At 50.9% G+C, this 17,405-nt stretch overlaps 1 protein-coding gene and 1 pseudogene across 4 annotated transcripts; one reads left to right on the top strand and one right to left on the bottom strand.

Annotated features, from left to right (window-relative positions):
* Positions 1-135: 135 nt before the first annotated feature.
* Positions 136-17,194, bottom strand: TMEM53 (transmembrane protein 53). Of its 4 annotated transcripts, none has more exons than XM_006098184.3 (3): positions 16,918-17,194; positions 5,693-5,814; positions 136-1,695 (listed from the first exon to the last, which is right to left on the bottom strand). In XM_006098184.3, exons 1-3 carry the CDS (start codon positions 16,976-16,978, stop codon positions 1,042-1,044), a joined length of 837 nt encoding a protein of 278 aa, XP_006098246.1. In that variant the 5' UTR covers positions 16,979-17,194; the 3' UTR covers positions 136-1,041. The 4 variants fall into 4 exon arrangements, with proteins under 4 accessions (XP_006098246.1, XP_023617671.1, XP_023617670.1 ...); XM_023761903.1 differs by having other exon boundaries at positions 16,905-17,039; XM_023761902.1 differs by lacking the exon at positions 16,918-17,194 and adding an exon at positions 16,237-16,373.
* Positions 10,011-10,480, top strand: LOC106698735 (annotated as a pseudogene).
* Positions 17,195-17,405: the final 211 nt, after the last annotated feature.

Raw genomic sequence — 17,405 nt, 5'->3', positions numbered from 1 at the left:
CGAGTCCCTCAGCCCATCAGCCCGAAAATATCAGGGCTCAGCTCCCACCCAGTTTTCCCAGCTATCTTCACTTCCTGTCAAACTTTCAAATCTCATCACTGCCCCCCAAGCCCCTTGATCACCACAGTAAGCTCATTCAATCAACAAACATTTATTGAATACCTACTATGTACCAGCATTGTGCAGCAGTGACTTGTAACATGATAGGTGACACAGAACTCTAAGACTAAAGGCACCACTCCTGCCCAGAGAGAATCCAAGTGGGACGCCCTCAAGGAGATGCGGGAGTTTCTTATTTCAGCCAAATGGCCCTTGCCCTGGGTCTGGTCTTCAGGGCTCCTGACTTCACCTGCCCCAGCTCCCATATGGTGCTGCTGTCTTCTCTCTGCTCCCCACTCCATCTGCCCGTTACACACACACATTGCAACTCTCCTGGACCCAGTGGCGTCCTGGAAAAGCGTGGTGGACCTGGGCAGGCCGGCCACCGCTGCCTCCTCACCTCTCCATCTGGCTTCTACCTCCGACTCCCTGGCAGTGAACTGCCATGTGAGGTCCATAGAAATGGTGCTTCATGCTGTGGGACTTTGCCTTTCTGGGGCCTTGGAAAAGAGATCACAGTCCCTGCCCCAGCCTAATCCTACCCTCTGGCACCTCCTCACAAAGCTCACTTTCCATTCAAGAAATCAGAGAGTAACCCTGGGGCTCATTATCCCCCCACCACCACCCTCCACTTGGTTAATCCTAACAGCCCAAATGCCACAAGAATCAGCATCCTGACTGCTCCACTTCTCCAAGTACAACACTGCAGGCTCCTGCAGAGACACGCCCAGGCACTACCGCCCCTGCCTAGGATCCTGGGGTAAGCAGACCACCTGTCTCCCAGGGCAGGGGCCCAAAGGAATTCTCTACTTGGGAGACCATGACGTCCCAAAGGGTTGACGGGAGTTGAACCAGAAGAGGACCCCATCCATGGATACAGGTTGTGAGGGGGTGTCAGGCATTTATTTCTGGTGCAGAGGTGAGGTGGGTGGGGCAAGGACCTCAGCAGTGGACACAGCTGCGCATGAAGTTGACACAGAGGCTCGTGTAGTAAGTAGGGTAGTCACGGAGGTGGCTGACATGAGCAGATGACACAAAGTCCACAGAGCGCACCAGGACCCGGTGTGCCAGGCGTGCCTCCACCATGCGTTCCACATCCCTGGCTAGGACCACTTCATCAGCCCTTGAGTACAGGTACAGCTCGGGCCAGCGAGAGGCTGCATCGAGTAGCCTGTCATAGAAGTGGGTATGGAAGAGCGCAGTGAGTGGAGCGAGCAGGACATGGAACAGGCCTACCACCAGGGCAAAGGCCACCAGGAGCAGCAGGCGCAGCGCAGCAGGCCGGTGCTCCAGGACGACTGCCAGGGCCCGCAGGGCCCCCACCAGGTTGCTATCACCAGGACCGCTGTCAAAGATGGTGCCCACCACACGCAGGTGGCAGAACCGCCGATGGGTCTGCAGGAGCTCCAGCACGTATCGGTACAGCATGACCCCGGCGTTGCTGAAGACGTGGAAGAGCAGGGGCTCCTTCTCAATCTCGTAATCAAAGAGGAGCTCAAGTAGCTTCTGGGCCAAAACACGAAGTGAAGGGATGCCCAGGGACTCGGAGAAGAAGACCATGTGCCATGGGGCTGTGTATCGGATCACAATGCAGCCCTGTGGAGGGACAGGGTGGGGTGGGTACAAGCTAAGGTCAGAGGGGTCCAGCAGCTCCAACTTCCACAAGCCCAGAAGCCTAGCCGTGCTCCGGGCTCTGCTGCAGCTAGGCACCAGCTCACCGCTCAGACACAGTGCCTTCCAGAGTGGAAGGTTGAAGAATAATCACTTCACAGTGGCCAAGCCCCCTCAGCCCGGGATGGTATGTGAGGCCTGGAGCCCAGAGCATGCTTTGGAGACATCTGGGCTGACCAGAAGGAAGTCTCCTCTCTCTGGTCCACTTCGTCTCCCTCCCACCCATGATCCTGCACTCTCATCTACTCAGCTTGCTGCCTGGCTACACCCCGTTGCTGTACCTCCCCTCTGCACTGTGTCTACCACCTCCCAGGCACAAGGAGGAACCCGGTGAGACCCAACGGGACACACAGCCTGCAGGCCCCAGCCTTGACCACCAGAGGCCACTCGTGAGCCAGACCCACATCAGATCAGTCTCTGGCCACTGCTACCTGCCTACAGAGCCCTGAGGGGAGTCCATACCTTCTGGCATCAGGTGCCTGGCACTCAAATCTGTCTGGTTCCAAGGCCTGGTATCACTCCTCCCACTTGCCCTGAAATTCCATGTATAGTAAATGCTGCTGTTCCTCAAATTCTAAAATCTGAGCCAAACTCTCTCTAGGTTGATGTACCCCTCAATACGTGGACCAAGTCTCCAGGCCTGAGTCTCATTACTTGGAACAGAGATCACAGTGCCTGCCCCAGCCTGATCCTACCCTCTGGCACCTCCTCACAAAGCTCACTTTCCATTCAAGGAATCCCTTCTCATTAACTTGTTCTAGAGACTCAGGGCCCTTTGTTAAGGGCCTCAGAGTTAGGCAGGCTCTAGGGCAGCGGTTCTCAACCTGTGGGTCGCGACCCCTTTGGCAGTCGAACGACCCTTTCACAGGGGTCGCCTAAGACCATCCTGCATATCAGATATTTACATTAAGATTCATAACAGTAGCAACATTACAGTTATGAAGTAGCAACGAAATTAATTTTATGGTTGGGTCACATGAGGAACTGTATTTAAAGGGCCAGAAGGTTGAGAACCACTGCTCTAGGGTCAGACAGGGCTGGGTTCAATTTTCGACCCCACTTATTAACAGTATGGACTTCATTTTTCTGAGTCTGTGTCTCCATCCATCTCAGGGTTATGGTGAAAATTAAATGGAAAAATGTATCTCAAGTGCCCCAAACAGCACCTGGTACAAAGTAAATTCTCGACTAACAGTAGCAGTAATTCGTGATGGTAGGACTGCTACTTGAATGACCCATGGCCAAACAGGGATGGTCAGCTGAGGTAACTCTCGACTTCCTCCCTCCAATCTGACACTTGCCCTAACTGCTCCTGGCACTGCTCTTACCAAGGCCCTGGCATCGGAGGGGGTCCCGCTGCCACCTGGCCCTTAGCTATGGAGATTTCACAGAGTGCTCTGTTCTCACTCCCCAGGAAGTTGTGAAATATCTTCCCACCCACCCCCAACCCACACACAGCATCGCCCACAAGTGCAAGCACATCCCACCTCACTACCACACACGTGACTCCCGGACTAAACAAAGCCCACCCACCACACATCCCACAGGTGCAGACAACCAAGGCGCCCACCACTCACTAGGGTGCACCCACCGCAGCACCTGGGAGTGCACGAAAAGGCACAGCTGCCAACACACACCCACAAGCACATACACCACTGGCGAGCGCACATGTTCACGGTGCACGCGCTCCTCCCCAGGAGCATTCAGGTGCGGAAAACTACCTGTCGGCTCAGACGTCACCTCATCGATTCCCGTGAACACCATCTTTGAGGACACACATGGCGTCCCCCTAACTCCACATCCCGTGACTGCACACAGCTCGCTCTGGGAATTCCCAACACTCCCTGTGAAGGGCCCACACACACCGAGCCTCCCTGTACCCACAGGTCTGGGCTTCCCTTGGAGGCTTCCAAGGTGCCTGGCATCTCTGCTGCCACCTCCCCAGTCCGATGCTCGTGTAAGTCCCTGCACCAAGGACCTGGGTCTCGCTGCATGTCAGATCCGTCTCTTCTCTCTCCCCCAAAGCCAACCATCTTTCCATCTCTGCACATGCTCAGTCCCAGGACAAGGCCCTGCTCTGTCACTCCTCACCACTCTCTCCTGTATTTCAGTCTCTTCCTCTCCCTAGATTCCTGCACAGACTAATCTCATTTTAAAAAAAAATAAAAGCTTCTGCTTTACATCACGTTCCCCTCTAACTCTATCCCACCTTTTCTTCACCCTTCTAAACCAATTCTGACAGCCACCCTCCTCTCCACCGCATCCCTTCCACTGGCTCCAATATGACAACTGCCCTGCTCTTGTGAAGGTCATCATATTCTCCCAAATGGTCTAACCCCGTGGTCGGCAAACTGCGGCTCACGAGCCACATGCGGCTCTTTGGCCCCTTGAGTGTGGCTCTTCCTAAGCCTTAGGTGTACCCTAATTAATTTAATAACAATGTACCTACCTATATAGTTTAAGTTGAAAAAATTTGGCTCTCAAAAGAAATTTCCATCATTGTACTGTTGATATTTGGCTCTGTTGACTAATGAGTTTGCTGACCACTGGAACCCATGACGGCTTTCAGTCCCCTCGTACTTCCCTTCCAGCAGCATTTGGGATCACACACACTCCTAGATATATTCTTTGGTAGCCCAGGCTCTTCAATAAGTTGTTATCATGAAAACTGTTCTAGATTTAAAAGGTCAAGGAATTAGATGCAATGGGTGATCCTCAATTAGATTCTGATTTGGGCAAATCAGCTATAAAGGACACTTTGGGGACTACTAGAGAATCTGAATGTAGACTGGAAACTAGATGAGATGAAAATTTATTAACCTGAGAAGGTGGAGATCAAAATCTGAAAAAAAGCAGGCTGTAAAATAGTATAGTCAATAGATCTCATTTAGGTAAAGAAAAGAAACCAACACAGAGAGAAAAGCTGAAAGGATATATACTAACGTGTAAACAAAGGTAATCGCTAGGCGGTAGAGTATGGTGTTTTTATTTTCTTTTAAATAATAAAGTATTAGGAGTTTGGAGTTGAGAAACATTTTTCTCCAAACCCATCCTGTTCTCCCAACTACCGGGTAAAGGGACCCCTTCCTTTCCCAGAAGACCCCTCCACTGGCCCTGCCACCTCAGCCCTCTGCCTTCCCCAGCTTTGCTCCTTCCCTGTCTCCCCGTGCCTCTGCCTCAATAACATCTTTCCTCTCACCTCTATAGTGGCCGTTTCCCAAAGAGTCTGTGGATTCCCAAACTTTCCTGGGTTTTCTTGTCCCTCTTTGGCCACCCCTCCTTTCCTCGTAGGACCTTCTCCATCTTCCACTGCTTTAACTCTGGGCTCCTCAGAGCTGTCTTAGGCCCTCTTCTCCTTGCCCTCTACATTCTCCCTGGGGGAAGCTCATCCACCCTGGACCTATGGCTTCTCCTCAGGGTTCCTTGTCTCAAAAAACCCCGCCCTCTACTCAGGAACTGCCGCAGCCAGAACCCTGGCATTACCCTGGACCCCTCCCTCTCCCTGTGCCCACACCCAATTGCTCACTAATCTACCATTCCACCTCCTAACAAGCTCCTTGATCCATCAACTTCCCTCCAGGGGCACCTCCAACTCCAAGGTCCTGACACTGCAACACATTATGCCCAGCACACTGGCCCAGATAGGCAGTATCAACCAACAGAAACTTGAGGTCTGGGCGACTCCACCACCGGGAGCACATCAGGGCTGGGCTGTCCACTGTGGGGGACGGGGAGGAAGGAAGGCAGGGGAAGCAGGTCAGGGGGATGAAGGAGACAGACCAGGCCACAAAGCTGGCAGCAAAGAGGGGATAACCCTACCAAAGACCCATGACCCCAGCATCCTCTTCACAGGCCTGTTCCTATCTTCGCCGCAGCCCAGAGCAGGGCCCCAGCAAGCGTGTCCGCAGCCTGCAGTACTCACCCTTTTGTGGTAGATGGCGCTGTACTTGGCAAGGTTCTTGTCTGTGCAGCCACCCCAGCCCAAGAGAATCACCAAAGGCTGTCGAGTCCCCGCCTCCTTCCCACCTTGGCTGGGGCTGTTCTCTGAAACAGACAGGTTACTATCAGTACTGGAGTGGAGGTGGGAGTGACTGGCCAATCCAGAGTCAGCACCACTCTGGCTGCAGGCAGGGAAGGAAGGTAGCAGGCCCAGCCCCTGTCTCAGGTTCCCACTGGCTCCCCCTCTGCCCGCTGCTTCAGGTGGCCCCTCAGGAGGCAGGCACTACAGGGTCATTGGAAAAACCCACCTGAGGCTTTCTTTAGTGACTCAAAGACACAACCCAGGTGAGAAAAGTGAACACTTTCTCCATGCAACTTCACCTTCCAATCCAGGGGCCGGCAAACTACAAGCCATAGGCCAAAGCCAGCCATGGTCTGTTTTTATATGATCTATGAGCTAAAAACACTTTTTACATTTTTAAATGGTTTTAAAAAATCAAAAGAAGAGGAATATTTTGTGACACATGAAAATTATAAGAAATATAAATTTGAGTGTCCACAAATAAAGTTTTATTGGAACACAGCCGCATCCATTTACTTCTTGTGTATGGCTGTTTTCAGGATAACACAGCAGAGCTGAGTAGTTGCAACAAAGACCCTACGGTTCACAGAGCATAAAATACTTGTTGGCTCTTTACAGAAAAAGTTTAGCAGCCCCTGTCCTAATTGCACAAACAGATGGAAGAAGAGGGTCTTAAAAAGCGAAATGGTGGCACAGTGTAAGCAGACCGACTCCGAGGCCCATTCCAAACTACCTCCCTGTCTTGCCAGAGAATATTAGCTGATATTTAATGAGGTTTAACCTCATAACAACACTAAGAGGAATATTATTACAGATGTAAATTGAGGCACAGAGTGGTTAGGTGACTTGCCTAAGGTCACACAGGCCCCTGCTCCCCATCCACCAGCTCTGTCCATAACTAGAAGCATGGCTCCTCCAGTGATGTGTGAGGCACAAGCCAGCTGTCTGCTCTGTACCTGCTACTGTAGAGGCCTCCCTGCTGACTTGTTAGTCAGAACCCATCTCGTTTCCCCTGCCGAGGGAGTGCCACCTCCTCAGGGGGATTCTGTGCAGGGACTGCTAGTTATCTGCCCTCCCGCAAGGACGGGGCTGTGCCCTTCCAAGGATCAAGCCACTTGGCTATGTTCAGCTGCCACCCTGAGATTTATGGAGGCCAGTGGTGACCTGGCAACAGTAAATTTCAAGGCTAGTTAAGAGGATGGTAAATATAAATCACTAACCTTTGGACAAAAGGAAGACAACAATTTCCTGTGGAAATTAATGTGATTGAAAAGTTCAATGTTCCTGCTCTCCAGCAGTGGTGACTCCAGCCTTCGGAGATTAACTGCCTACACCCACGGGGATCCCGGGCTGGGCTGCAACTCAGCCTGCAGCGGGAGCTGCCAGCGCCTTGGTCCCTTGCTGACGCCTGCCAGCCCTCCCACTGCTCTAACTCGGGCCACTCTAAATATTCTCACTCCTTACTGGGCTTGGTGTCCCCCGACCTCTGCCAGGCAGCTCTGGTTCGGATCTGCCTTTGAATCTCCGAGACCCAGCAGCTGGGTTCCTGAGGCCCACCCCAGGGAGGCTCCCTTACTTCTGTGAGCTTCTGAGCATCGGCTCCCCTCCCCAGCCTAGAGGGTCCCCTCCATGGGCCTCCACCAGGACACCAGTGAAGGGCTTTGGAATTTATCTCAAATAGAGAAGGCAGCCAAGGGAAGTCACATGCCCTGGCAGCCGCCCAAAGTTAAGGCCACCCAACCAGCAGTGATGGCGCATTCCCAGTAGGGGAAGGCTCAGACAGCTTCTGCTGGGCCTCGGACTTGCCCCTTCTCCAATGGCTGGATTTCTAACTCCATCTGCTCCACTGCAGGTTGTACTGGCACCCTGGCTTCAACGACTCACGAAGGAATGGCTCTTCCCCAGATACGCATCTCCATGAAGAAACTCAGCTTATGAACTCCATGAATACACTGCGTACTCCCAGGGTCCAAGCTTTCTGTCATGTTCCTAAAGGGGGGAGACCGGTCCCTCCACTCCTGCCAGGCATTCAAGGCTGCCCGCTGAGCCACAGGTACTCTGCACCTGTGGGCACCTCCCACTCCCCAACACATTCTCCTCCCCGTGCCCTACTTCCTGTGCCCACTCTTAACTCAGAACCTTTGGCATGACCTCCTCCCCTAGAGGCACGCGGCCCCTTTTGATTCTATATATGAAGTGCTATAATCCAGGAAGTCCAAGGTGCTCTGGGAGCATGGCTGAGAGTGACCGTGACCAGGAAAGGCCTCCCAAAGGAAGACGCATTTGCTGTTCCGGCCTTGAAGGACTAGCGGGAGCATGCCAGGTACAGAGGGGGCGGGGGCAGGGGCTATGGAGATGTTACAATCGGCCTGGGCACAGCAAGCAGTCCTGGGGGCAAGCTCCTCGGTGAGGGAGCAGCACCAACGGTCAGGAGAGCTGCCGAGAGTAGGACTGCCCCAATCCTGCAGGGCCTTCACACCATGCTGAGGAGTCCGGACTTTATTCCACAGCAGTAGAGAACGAGTGAAGATTCCGGAACTGGGGAACGGCATGATCCAATCTGTACTGATTAACGACTTGCACAATTATTTGTTTAATGTCTTAGCCCGCGGGCTCCGTGAAGGCAGGAAATGGGTATGTCGTGTTCGGCACCACACCCCCAGCGCCCAGCACTGTAGCTGGCACATTCAGGCACTCGTGCCGAAGGCACACGCGGCTGGGAAGTGAAGGATGGATCCAAGGAGGAAGAGCTGGCATTCTCCTTGTTACCCACAGCCCTTTCCAGCCATAAAAGTAACGACGACGGCTACTGTTATTTATGGCCACATCGGGATCATGATTCCTACGCTCTGTGAAAGCCCCTGCTCCTCTCCCCTCCCCCTGCTGACATCTCCAGCCACGCCCCTCAGGCCTGAAGACAGGCACTGGCTCAGCCTCCTGCATGTACACTAAGGCCTACCACGGCCCACCTTGTTCCTAAACCATAAAACTCCCCGAGGTCCACATTTCCTTCCAGCGCCTACCCTCCCCCTCATTCCCATTACAGAGAAAAACAGTAACAGCAAAAAGAGCATTATGTGTCAGGCAGTATTCTAAGCACTTTACCTATCAACTCACTTTGTCTTCACAACAATCCTATGAACAAGAAACTGTTATTATTCTCATTTTACAGATGAAAAACTAAGCCATGGAGATAGTAAATAACCTGCTCGAAATTACACAACTAAGCAGTGAAGCTGGAACCCAAACCCAAGTGGCCTAGAGACCAGCTTATAACCACTTTCTCAGCCAAACCCCAAGGCCCCATCTTAACCAATTTATATGGCTCAGCTCCAAACCTGTACACGCAGCTGCCTCTGTACATCAACAGGTCCAACACTGACCTGCTCCACCCGTTCCTCCTCAGGGGACTGGTCACACCAGCCAGAACCTCAACATTTGCTGCCTCATTTGGTCCCGCAACCATCCCAGGAGGTAGCTACTACTGTGAGCTATTGCCTCCCTTTGACAGGTGAGAAAACCGAAGCACAGAGAGGATAATAAGTCCCCCTGCAAGAACATGCCGCCAGGAAGTGGCAGAGCCGCGTCCATCCCTGGGCCGCCGCGCCACACTGCCTCCACCTCCAGGACCTCACAAGCGCCTTACTCCCCGGCTGATGCTGATGCTCCGTGTTTATGCTTTGCTAACACCCACTCCACCTTCTGAGTCAGCTCACTGTTCACTTCCAGGAAGCCCCCTTGATGCCCTCCCCACCCCTTCACAACTCCCATCCCAACCCCAGACGGGGTTCGAGGGCCTCCTCTGCAGTCACAGCACCCACCATCACCAGCCACGGCACTCATCGCTGCCCGGAAAGTGCCCATTAGGAACAGGCGGGAGACTACTGTATCACACAAGGCAAGAGATGGCAAAGACCCCAACCAGAGCAGGGGAGACAGGTAGGACGGGGAGGGAAATGACAGGGAGAAGAGAGTCACGACAATTTTGGAACAAAAGTATCAAAAGTCTCAAAAACATACAATATTTGACTTAGTAATTCCACTTCTAAGAAAGAAAAATGTTTCATGGAAATATTTAATAAAACGTTAAGCAGATCACAGACACAAAATGTAAGAGATTAAACACAGGATAAAATACAGGAGTCGGTTGGCACTGGCTGGCTGTGTGCGTCATTTCCGGCGACGCAGTCACGGAGCGGCCAAGGGCCTGCAGAACATCATGCTTATGTTCTATTGTGACTCCTGCGACACATACCTCACTCACGACTGTCCATCTGGGAGAAAGACCCTGCCGTGGTCGGAAACAGAGAGTGTGTGAAAACCTCTCAGAAGTGGATGGAAGAGCAGGCTCAGAGCCTGATTGACAGAACCACCGCAGCATTTCAGCAAGGGAAGCTAGACACCTCCTGCTCCACCCTGCTCCTCCTGCAGGGGTGATGTTCCCACCTCCCCACAGCCTTCCGGTCCACCCCGCCCTCCTATGACGCCAGCACCCCACATGGGGGGGCCCTTCCATGATGCCTCCTCCTGGGATGGTGCCAGTGGGACCTGCTCCTGGAATGAGGCCGCCCAGGGGAGAGCACATGCCAAGGATGCCTGGGCCCCCAAGGACGAGACCTCCCACCCGTCCCATGACGGCGCCCGCTCGGCCCGGAATGACTCGACCAGACAGATAAGGAGCGAGGGAGCCTCCTTCTATCGGTTTCTCTTACTTGTTGTACTTCACGGGAGATCGTGGTGACTCTGGGTGTTTTCTAACATCAGATAAGGAAAAGGCACCCCCATCTAAGAGAGGGGAGTATGGGACCAAAAGAAGCAATTCACATTTGTATTGTGAAATGTGAAAACGAAATTGTCAACTCTTTTAGTTAAAAAATATAGATATAGGAGCACATCTTTGTGACCTTGGATAGGCAACAGTTTCTTAGACATGAGCAAAAGTATAAGAATAAAGAAAAAGTAGATAATTGGGACTTCATCAAATGACTTTTGTATTTCAAACGACACCATCAAAAAGTGAAAAAAAACCTTAGCCAGTTGGCTCAGTGAATAGAGCGTCGACCCACGGTCCCCAGTCAGGGACACGTACTTTGGTTGCCGGCTGGATCCCTGTGTGGGAGGCAACCCATCGATGTGAGATGTTTCTCTCTCTCTGTCTCTCCTCCTCCCTTCCACTCTCTCTAAAATCAATGGGAAAATATCCTCGGGTGAGAATTAACAACAACAACAAAATCCGCAGAATGGGAGAAAATATTTGCAAATCATGTATCTGACAAGGGGCTTGTATCCAGGATATATTAAAACCTCTTAACAATTCAACAATAAAAAGACAAATAACCCAATTTTAAATGGGCAAAGGCCTTGAAGAAACACTCCTCCAAAGACATATGAAAGGCCAATAGCACATGAAAAGATGCTCAACATCATAAGCATTAGAAAAATGAAAATCAAAACCACAATGAGATACCATCTTATACCCGCCAGGATGGTTATAATCAAAAAGTCAGATAGTGCCCTGGCCAGTGTTGCTTGATGGTTAGAGCGTTGGCCTGCTCACCGAAGGATCTCAGGTTTGATTCCCAGTTAAGGGCATATACCTGGGTTGCAGATTTGATCCTCACCCCCAGCTGGAACGTTTGTGGGAGGCAACCAATCAATATGTCTCTCACATTGATGTTTCTCTCTCTCTCTAACCCTTCCACTCTCTCTAAGGATCAATGGAAAAAATATCCTCATCCCTTGGGTAAGGATTAATAAAAATTTAAAAAGTCAGATAGTAAAAGGGCTGGTGAGGATGTGAAGAGATCAGGACCCTCAGAGACTGCTGGTGAGAATGTAAAAAGGTGCAGCCACTTTGAAAAAAGTTTGGTAGTTTCTCAAAAAAATTAAACATAGAGTTACCATATGACCCAGCATTTCCACTCCTAGGTATACACCCCCAAGAGAAGTGAAAACATATGTCAACAAAAATGTTCACAAATGTTCATAACAGCATTATTCATAACTAGAGGCCCGGTGCACGAAATTCGTGCACGGAGGGGGGGGGGGCTGTGTGTCCCTCAGCCCAGCCTGCATCCTCTCAAATCTGGGACCCATCAAGGGATGTCCAACTGCCTGGTGGGATCAGGCCTAAACAGGCAGCCGGACATCCCTCTCACAATCCGGGACTGCTGGCTCCCAACCACTCGCCTGCCTGCCTGCCTGATCACCCCCTAACTGCTCCCCTGCCAGCCTGGTCCCCCCCAACTGCCCTCCCCTGCCAGCCTGGTCCCTCCCCAACTGCCCTCCCCTGCCGGCCATCTTGTGTCCACATGGGGGTGGCCATCTTGTGTGTTGGAGTGATGGTCAATTTGCATATTACTCTTTTATTAGATAGGCTAGCCAAAAAGGGAAGTAATTCAAATGTCTATCACCTATCAGTGGAAAAACAAAATGTGATATCCATACAATGAAATACTATTTGGTCCTAACAGGAATGAAGTATTGATACATGCTATAACATGGATGAACTTTGAAAACAAATGCTAAGTGAAAGAAGCCAGCCACAAGACCATATATTGTATGATTCCATTTATATGAAGTGTCCGGAACAGGCAAATCCATTGACAGAAAGTAGATCAGCGGTTGCTAGCAGCTAAAGGGAGGGGGGAATGAGGGAGTATTAATGGGTACAGGGTTTCTTGTTGAGGTGCTGAAAATGTTCTGGAATTAAGACAATGATGATGGTTGCACAATTCTGTGGAAGCCAATGAATTGTACATATTAAAAGGGTAAATTTTATGGTACATGAATTATATCTCAATAATGCTATTATTTTAAAAAGTAAAAGTAATACAATGTGAAAAAGCAAGTTGAAAAGCAGTATAAACAACAGAATACACACGTATTTATATTTGTATATATGCATATATGCACAGAAAAATACATCAAAGATTAATAGCAATTATTTCTGGGACTAGAGGCAACTGTTTTTTCATGGTATTTTCGACCCATTTTCTAAAATCAGTATGTATCACTTTTGCAATAAGAGTTAAAATGTTATTTTTTAAAATGGGGGGAGGGTGTTTCAGAGAGCCAAAGCAGTTGAGAAGTCACAGAGATCAAGCCTGGCAGAAGTATTCCCTTCAACCTGGCACTTTCTGAGCACCACACAAAACAATTTAATCTCATGGGCTCCCTGTCCTCTAGAATTTCTCAACAAAACAACACTGACACCAATAATACAGGAATTACAGATACCTATATTGTACAACAGTTCAAGTCATAAAGCTGAAGCATAAATTAGATTGTGCACACCCCAGGGGCACATGGCGATGACAAAGGAAAGGGCTGACAAGACATAAGAGTTGTGGCACAACATGTGCTTTTGATCTGTAAGCCAGACTCAAAACACAAAGAACCTCTGTTTTCTTTTTTAAATGTGAAGAATAAAAGGATACCCAAACTGTCTACTGCCCAGAAATATTTTCTAGAGTCTTAGAGTTCCTATATTTAAACCAAATTACTTTATTTTAACTTTACTTTTTTTTTACTTTTTGAAATAACAGCATAAGAGAGTAGCATAGTACCTAAGGGTACACAGTATGTAGAACAATAACTGGGTTCAAATCTCTGGCTCTGCCACTAATAACTAGGAAGGAGATCTTGAGCAAATTCTCTAAGCTTTCATTTCCTTATCTGTGAAATGGGGATAATAATACAAAGGATGAAGTAAGATAATGACCATAAAGGGCTTAGCATGGTACCTGGCATAGAGAGAGAGTTCAATAAATCAAAATTATTATTATTACTTCAGGAGGAAAGCATGCTCACTGTAGAAAAGGAGAAAATGAATATCTAATAAAATTGGAATCATACTGTTTTGTAATCTGCTTTCTTCGATTTAGCAATATATTGTGAACATCTCTCCCTGTCAGTTTATATATTTCTACCCCATTCTTTTTAGTGGCTGCAGAGCAGCTATAGAATATTTCATAATTTATGGTGACCAATCTCCCATTATTAGACATGATGTTGTTTCCAGCTTTTCTGCTATTATAAAAATACTTTACTGGACACCTCTTTCTTTGTGCATGTCCTTAATTGTTTCCTAGAAATGGAACTGTATTCAAGCAACATTTCCTAATGGCAACTGAAAGCTGATGCAAAAGCTCAGGAGTGGGGCTCCTGAGTTGAAATCTGGGATAACCTGGGACAAGGTATTTCCCCAAGGAAATGAGATGAAAGCAGGGTATTAGGAGGTGCAGGGGATCACCCGTCAGAGAAGAAGAGTGGGTGGGTTGTGAGAGATTCCAGGTCAAGGGAACGGCTCAGTGAAGGACCAGACAGACGCCCCTCGGCATGGACAGGCACGTATACTCGTGGTGGGATTCCCAGGAGGGATCTGCGCCGGCCGGCCCAGCCTGGGCTCTGAATGACCCCGGGTTTGCAGCTGCCTTCCCGCTAACTGACGTGCCAGCAGCAGCTGCTCACCTCTCTGTCAACTCACTGCAGTGCTGGGCTCCGCGGTTGATGTTCAAATATAGGGGGAAAGCAATTCCAGAAACCAAATATGACTGTCCCACACACTTCTCCACCATTAAACAGTAAATGCAAAATTTGGAGGACAAGCTCTGGGGTCCCCAAAGACTGTCCCTGTGTGAAGCCATGTCAGCCTGGAGGGGAGCTCTCTGCAGATGGGAAGCAAATGGATTCAGGGGATCACAGTGCTGTTTCCTCCTTCTGAGAATTCCTACAACCTCCAGCTCAGCTCCGGGGTATGCACTTTGAGAGAAAGGCACATGAACTAAAGCCAGTCCAGAGGAGCAAGAAGGAGGTTGTTAGAACCACATCAGAGAAGGGACAGCGGAAGGCCCTGGAGGCATTTCTCTTGGAGAAGAAATTTGAGGAAGGCATGAAGCTGTCCTCTGGAGAGAGGAAGAGAAATTAGTGTTGAAGCCACCACGACCCTCTAGCCTTCCAGTTACATCACTGGGAAACCAGCTGCTTATAAACCTCACCCTACCCGAAACCACAGCTCCCTAAAGGGAGCCTGTGTATGAGTCACTTCACACGGGCAGGACACAGAAAACGGCCAGGACACAGAAAATGCTGATGGCAGGAAGGCCTATTGTGGGTCAAGAAAGGGAAGGGCTTTCTAACAATCCCCGTTGCCTCCCACAGGCCAGGATGTTTGGGAGAAAGCTGTCAGCGAAGGGTCCGGTAGCAACAGAATGCCCTCACGCTAGCAGAAGGATGCAGAACAAAATGGCCCCCAGATTTCTTTCAATTCTAGGACCCAGTCTCCTCAAGCAGTGAGGGGAGCCACAAGCAGAGAAAATACAACAACAACGTACCAGGCACACACATCCAGTCACTATCTGGTTAACCCTCACAATCCCGGGAGTAGCCATTATTTTTATTACCATTTTACAGTGGAGACATCTGAGGCTCGGAGAGGCTCAACAACTTGCCAAGCCATAGACCCAGTAAGAGGTAGATCTGAAATACTAACCAAGACCACCCGGCTGCCACCAGGGCTGAGAGAGAACTTCTGCCTTCCTGGCCATGCAGAAGGCAGCTCCAGCCCTTTGCAGCTGAAGGCTCTCCAAGGACAAGAGTGATTACCTGGCTTCATCTCCCCCTGATGCCAAAACTTTCCAAAAGCACGTTTACATCTATTAGCCCAAGAGCCCTAAGCCAACAGATCAGGTTTCCCTGAGCCCAGCTCTAGGGAAACACAGCTGGTCTAGAGCCATTTGTTCTGTGGGAGCCCAGCGGCTGCCCTCCTCTCTTAGACCCCAACTAAGGAACACCAGATGCTATGGGAGGGGTCTGGGAAGTCTCCCCTGAAGGAAGCAACATCTGAGCTAAGCCTCAAATGATGAGCCGGACAAGCGAGGGAGCAGTGTGGGGCAGCAGAGGGGAAAGGGCATTCCAGACGCAGGAAACAGCAGAGGCAAAGGCAAGGAAGCAAGACATGCGTGGAGAATCACAAGCAGTTCGGTTGCCAGAACATAAAACTCAAATTGAACAGTGGAAGGACGTGGTGACCAAAGAGGCAAGCAGGGGCTGATAAATTATGAAGGACTTTGAATGCCATGTTAAGGAATCCGGACTTGATTTATCCTGAGGGCAATAAGGAGCCAATGGAGGGTTTTACACTGGTCGGTGATAAGATCAAACCTCTGCATATGAGGCTGAGCTGTGGCAGTGAGACGGGAGGCGTGAAGGCGGTGTGGGGTGATGCAGGGGAGAGATATGCTGGGCTTAGGCTGGCGTGTACTTCAAGGCTCCTGCACCATAATTCCGAGTCGGGGCCCAACCTTCCATTCTCTGGGCCCCTAATCCTACTCACACTGCCAAGGACCCAGGCCTACCCTACAAGCTACTAATTTTAGGGAGCCTCCCACACACCTTCCTTTAATGATATGACTCTAGGGAGAAAAATAATGCTAATCACTAACCTCACTCCATTCCAGGCACTATGCTGGGTCCTTAACACAAACAATCTCAGTTGTGCAACCAACAACCCTTTGAGGGAGGTTCCTATCGGTATCCCCGTTTTTGCAGAAGAGGAAACTGAAGTTTAGAGGGGGTTGCGTGCCAAAGGGCATCCAGCTACTAAAGGGAGGAGTCAGGCTGTGAACCGACTTCTGCCTGGCGGCAGGGGCTGCTCTGTGGAGAGTAGAGAGGAGGGAGGGATGAGGGTTCTGTGTCCCGGGCTTCCGCGAAGTCCCCGGGGGGAAATAGTGGGCGGAACCAGAAAGGCTAGACGTGGGAAGCCAGACCCCAAACAAAGGAATCAGAAGGGCCCCTGTCCTCCCGCCTTCAGCTACCAGGAGAAAGACAAGAGCGTGGCCTTGAAAACTCCGATTGAAAAAAAAAAAAAAAAAAAAAAAAAAAGGCCCCAAAAGAGCAGAGGACGCAGGGAAGGGAAGAGGCTCCGACAGGTTGAGCGCCCGGGGGCGGGGCATACAAGGGGGCGGAGCTCTCTGAGCCAGACCGAGTCCAAGACCAGCGGGACCCTGCGCGGGGGGCTGGCCGCGAGGGGGGCGGGGCCGCGAGGGGCGGGGCCACAGCTGCGCTAGCGACCCACAGACTCGTTAGGTCCCCTCCCCATGACGGGACCGACCCTCATTCCATACCCCGGCTCCGGCAGGGCTGATCCGGGATCTCGATGATGTAGTCCAGCTCAGCCGAGGGCATGGTGACGGTGCCGGCCCTCCGCACGGGCCTGCCGCCGGAACTCCCGCTCGCGCGCTCGCACCTCACCCGGGCGCCTCCTGGACACTGCCCAATCACCACCCACCTCGCCCAACGCCGCCCAATCCCTGAGCGCGCTCTGTGACCTCCCACCCTAGCAACCACCGAGTCTCTCTCGGAGCCTCTGGCCGCGCCCCTCTAGCTTGGCCCTAGCAACCATGCCCCGCCCCACTCTATCCATGGCCCGCTATTGGCTGACTTGCTTGATGTGGGTTAGGTATTGGTCAGCCTGGACGCCGGTCAGGAAGAGTCCCCACCCTCCTGTGTAGGTAAGAGGGTCTGCGTGAGAGTTGCTCTATTTGGGAGTGGAGAGGGTCTCCTTTCTCAACTGCGTGCTACCCTGCGGGGTGGACAGTGCCCTGGATTTACC

Source organism: Myotis lucifugus, unplaced genomic scaffold, assembly GCF_000147115.1.
Source record: "Myotis lucifugus unplaced genomic scaffold, Myoluc2.0 scaffold_222, whole genome shotgun sequence".
NCBI classification, from domain to species: Eukaryota; Metazoa; Chordata; class Mammalia; order Chiroptera; family Vespertilionidae; genus Myotis; species Myotis lucifugus.
Note: the sequence above shows the minus strand (reverse complement) of the source record. Positions and strands in the feature narration are given on the sequence as shown.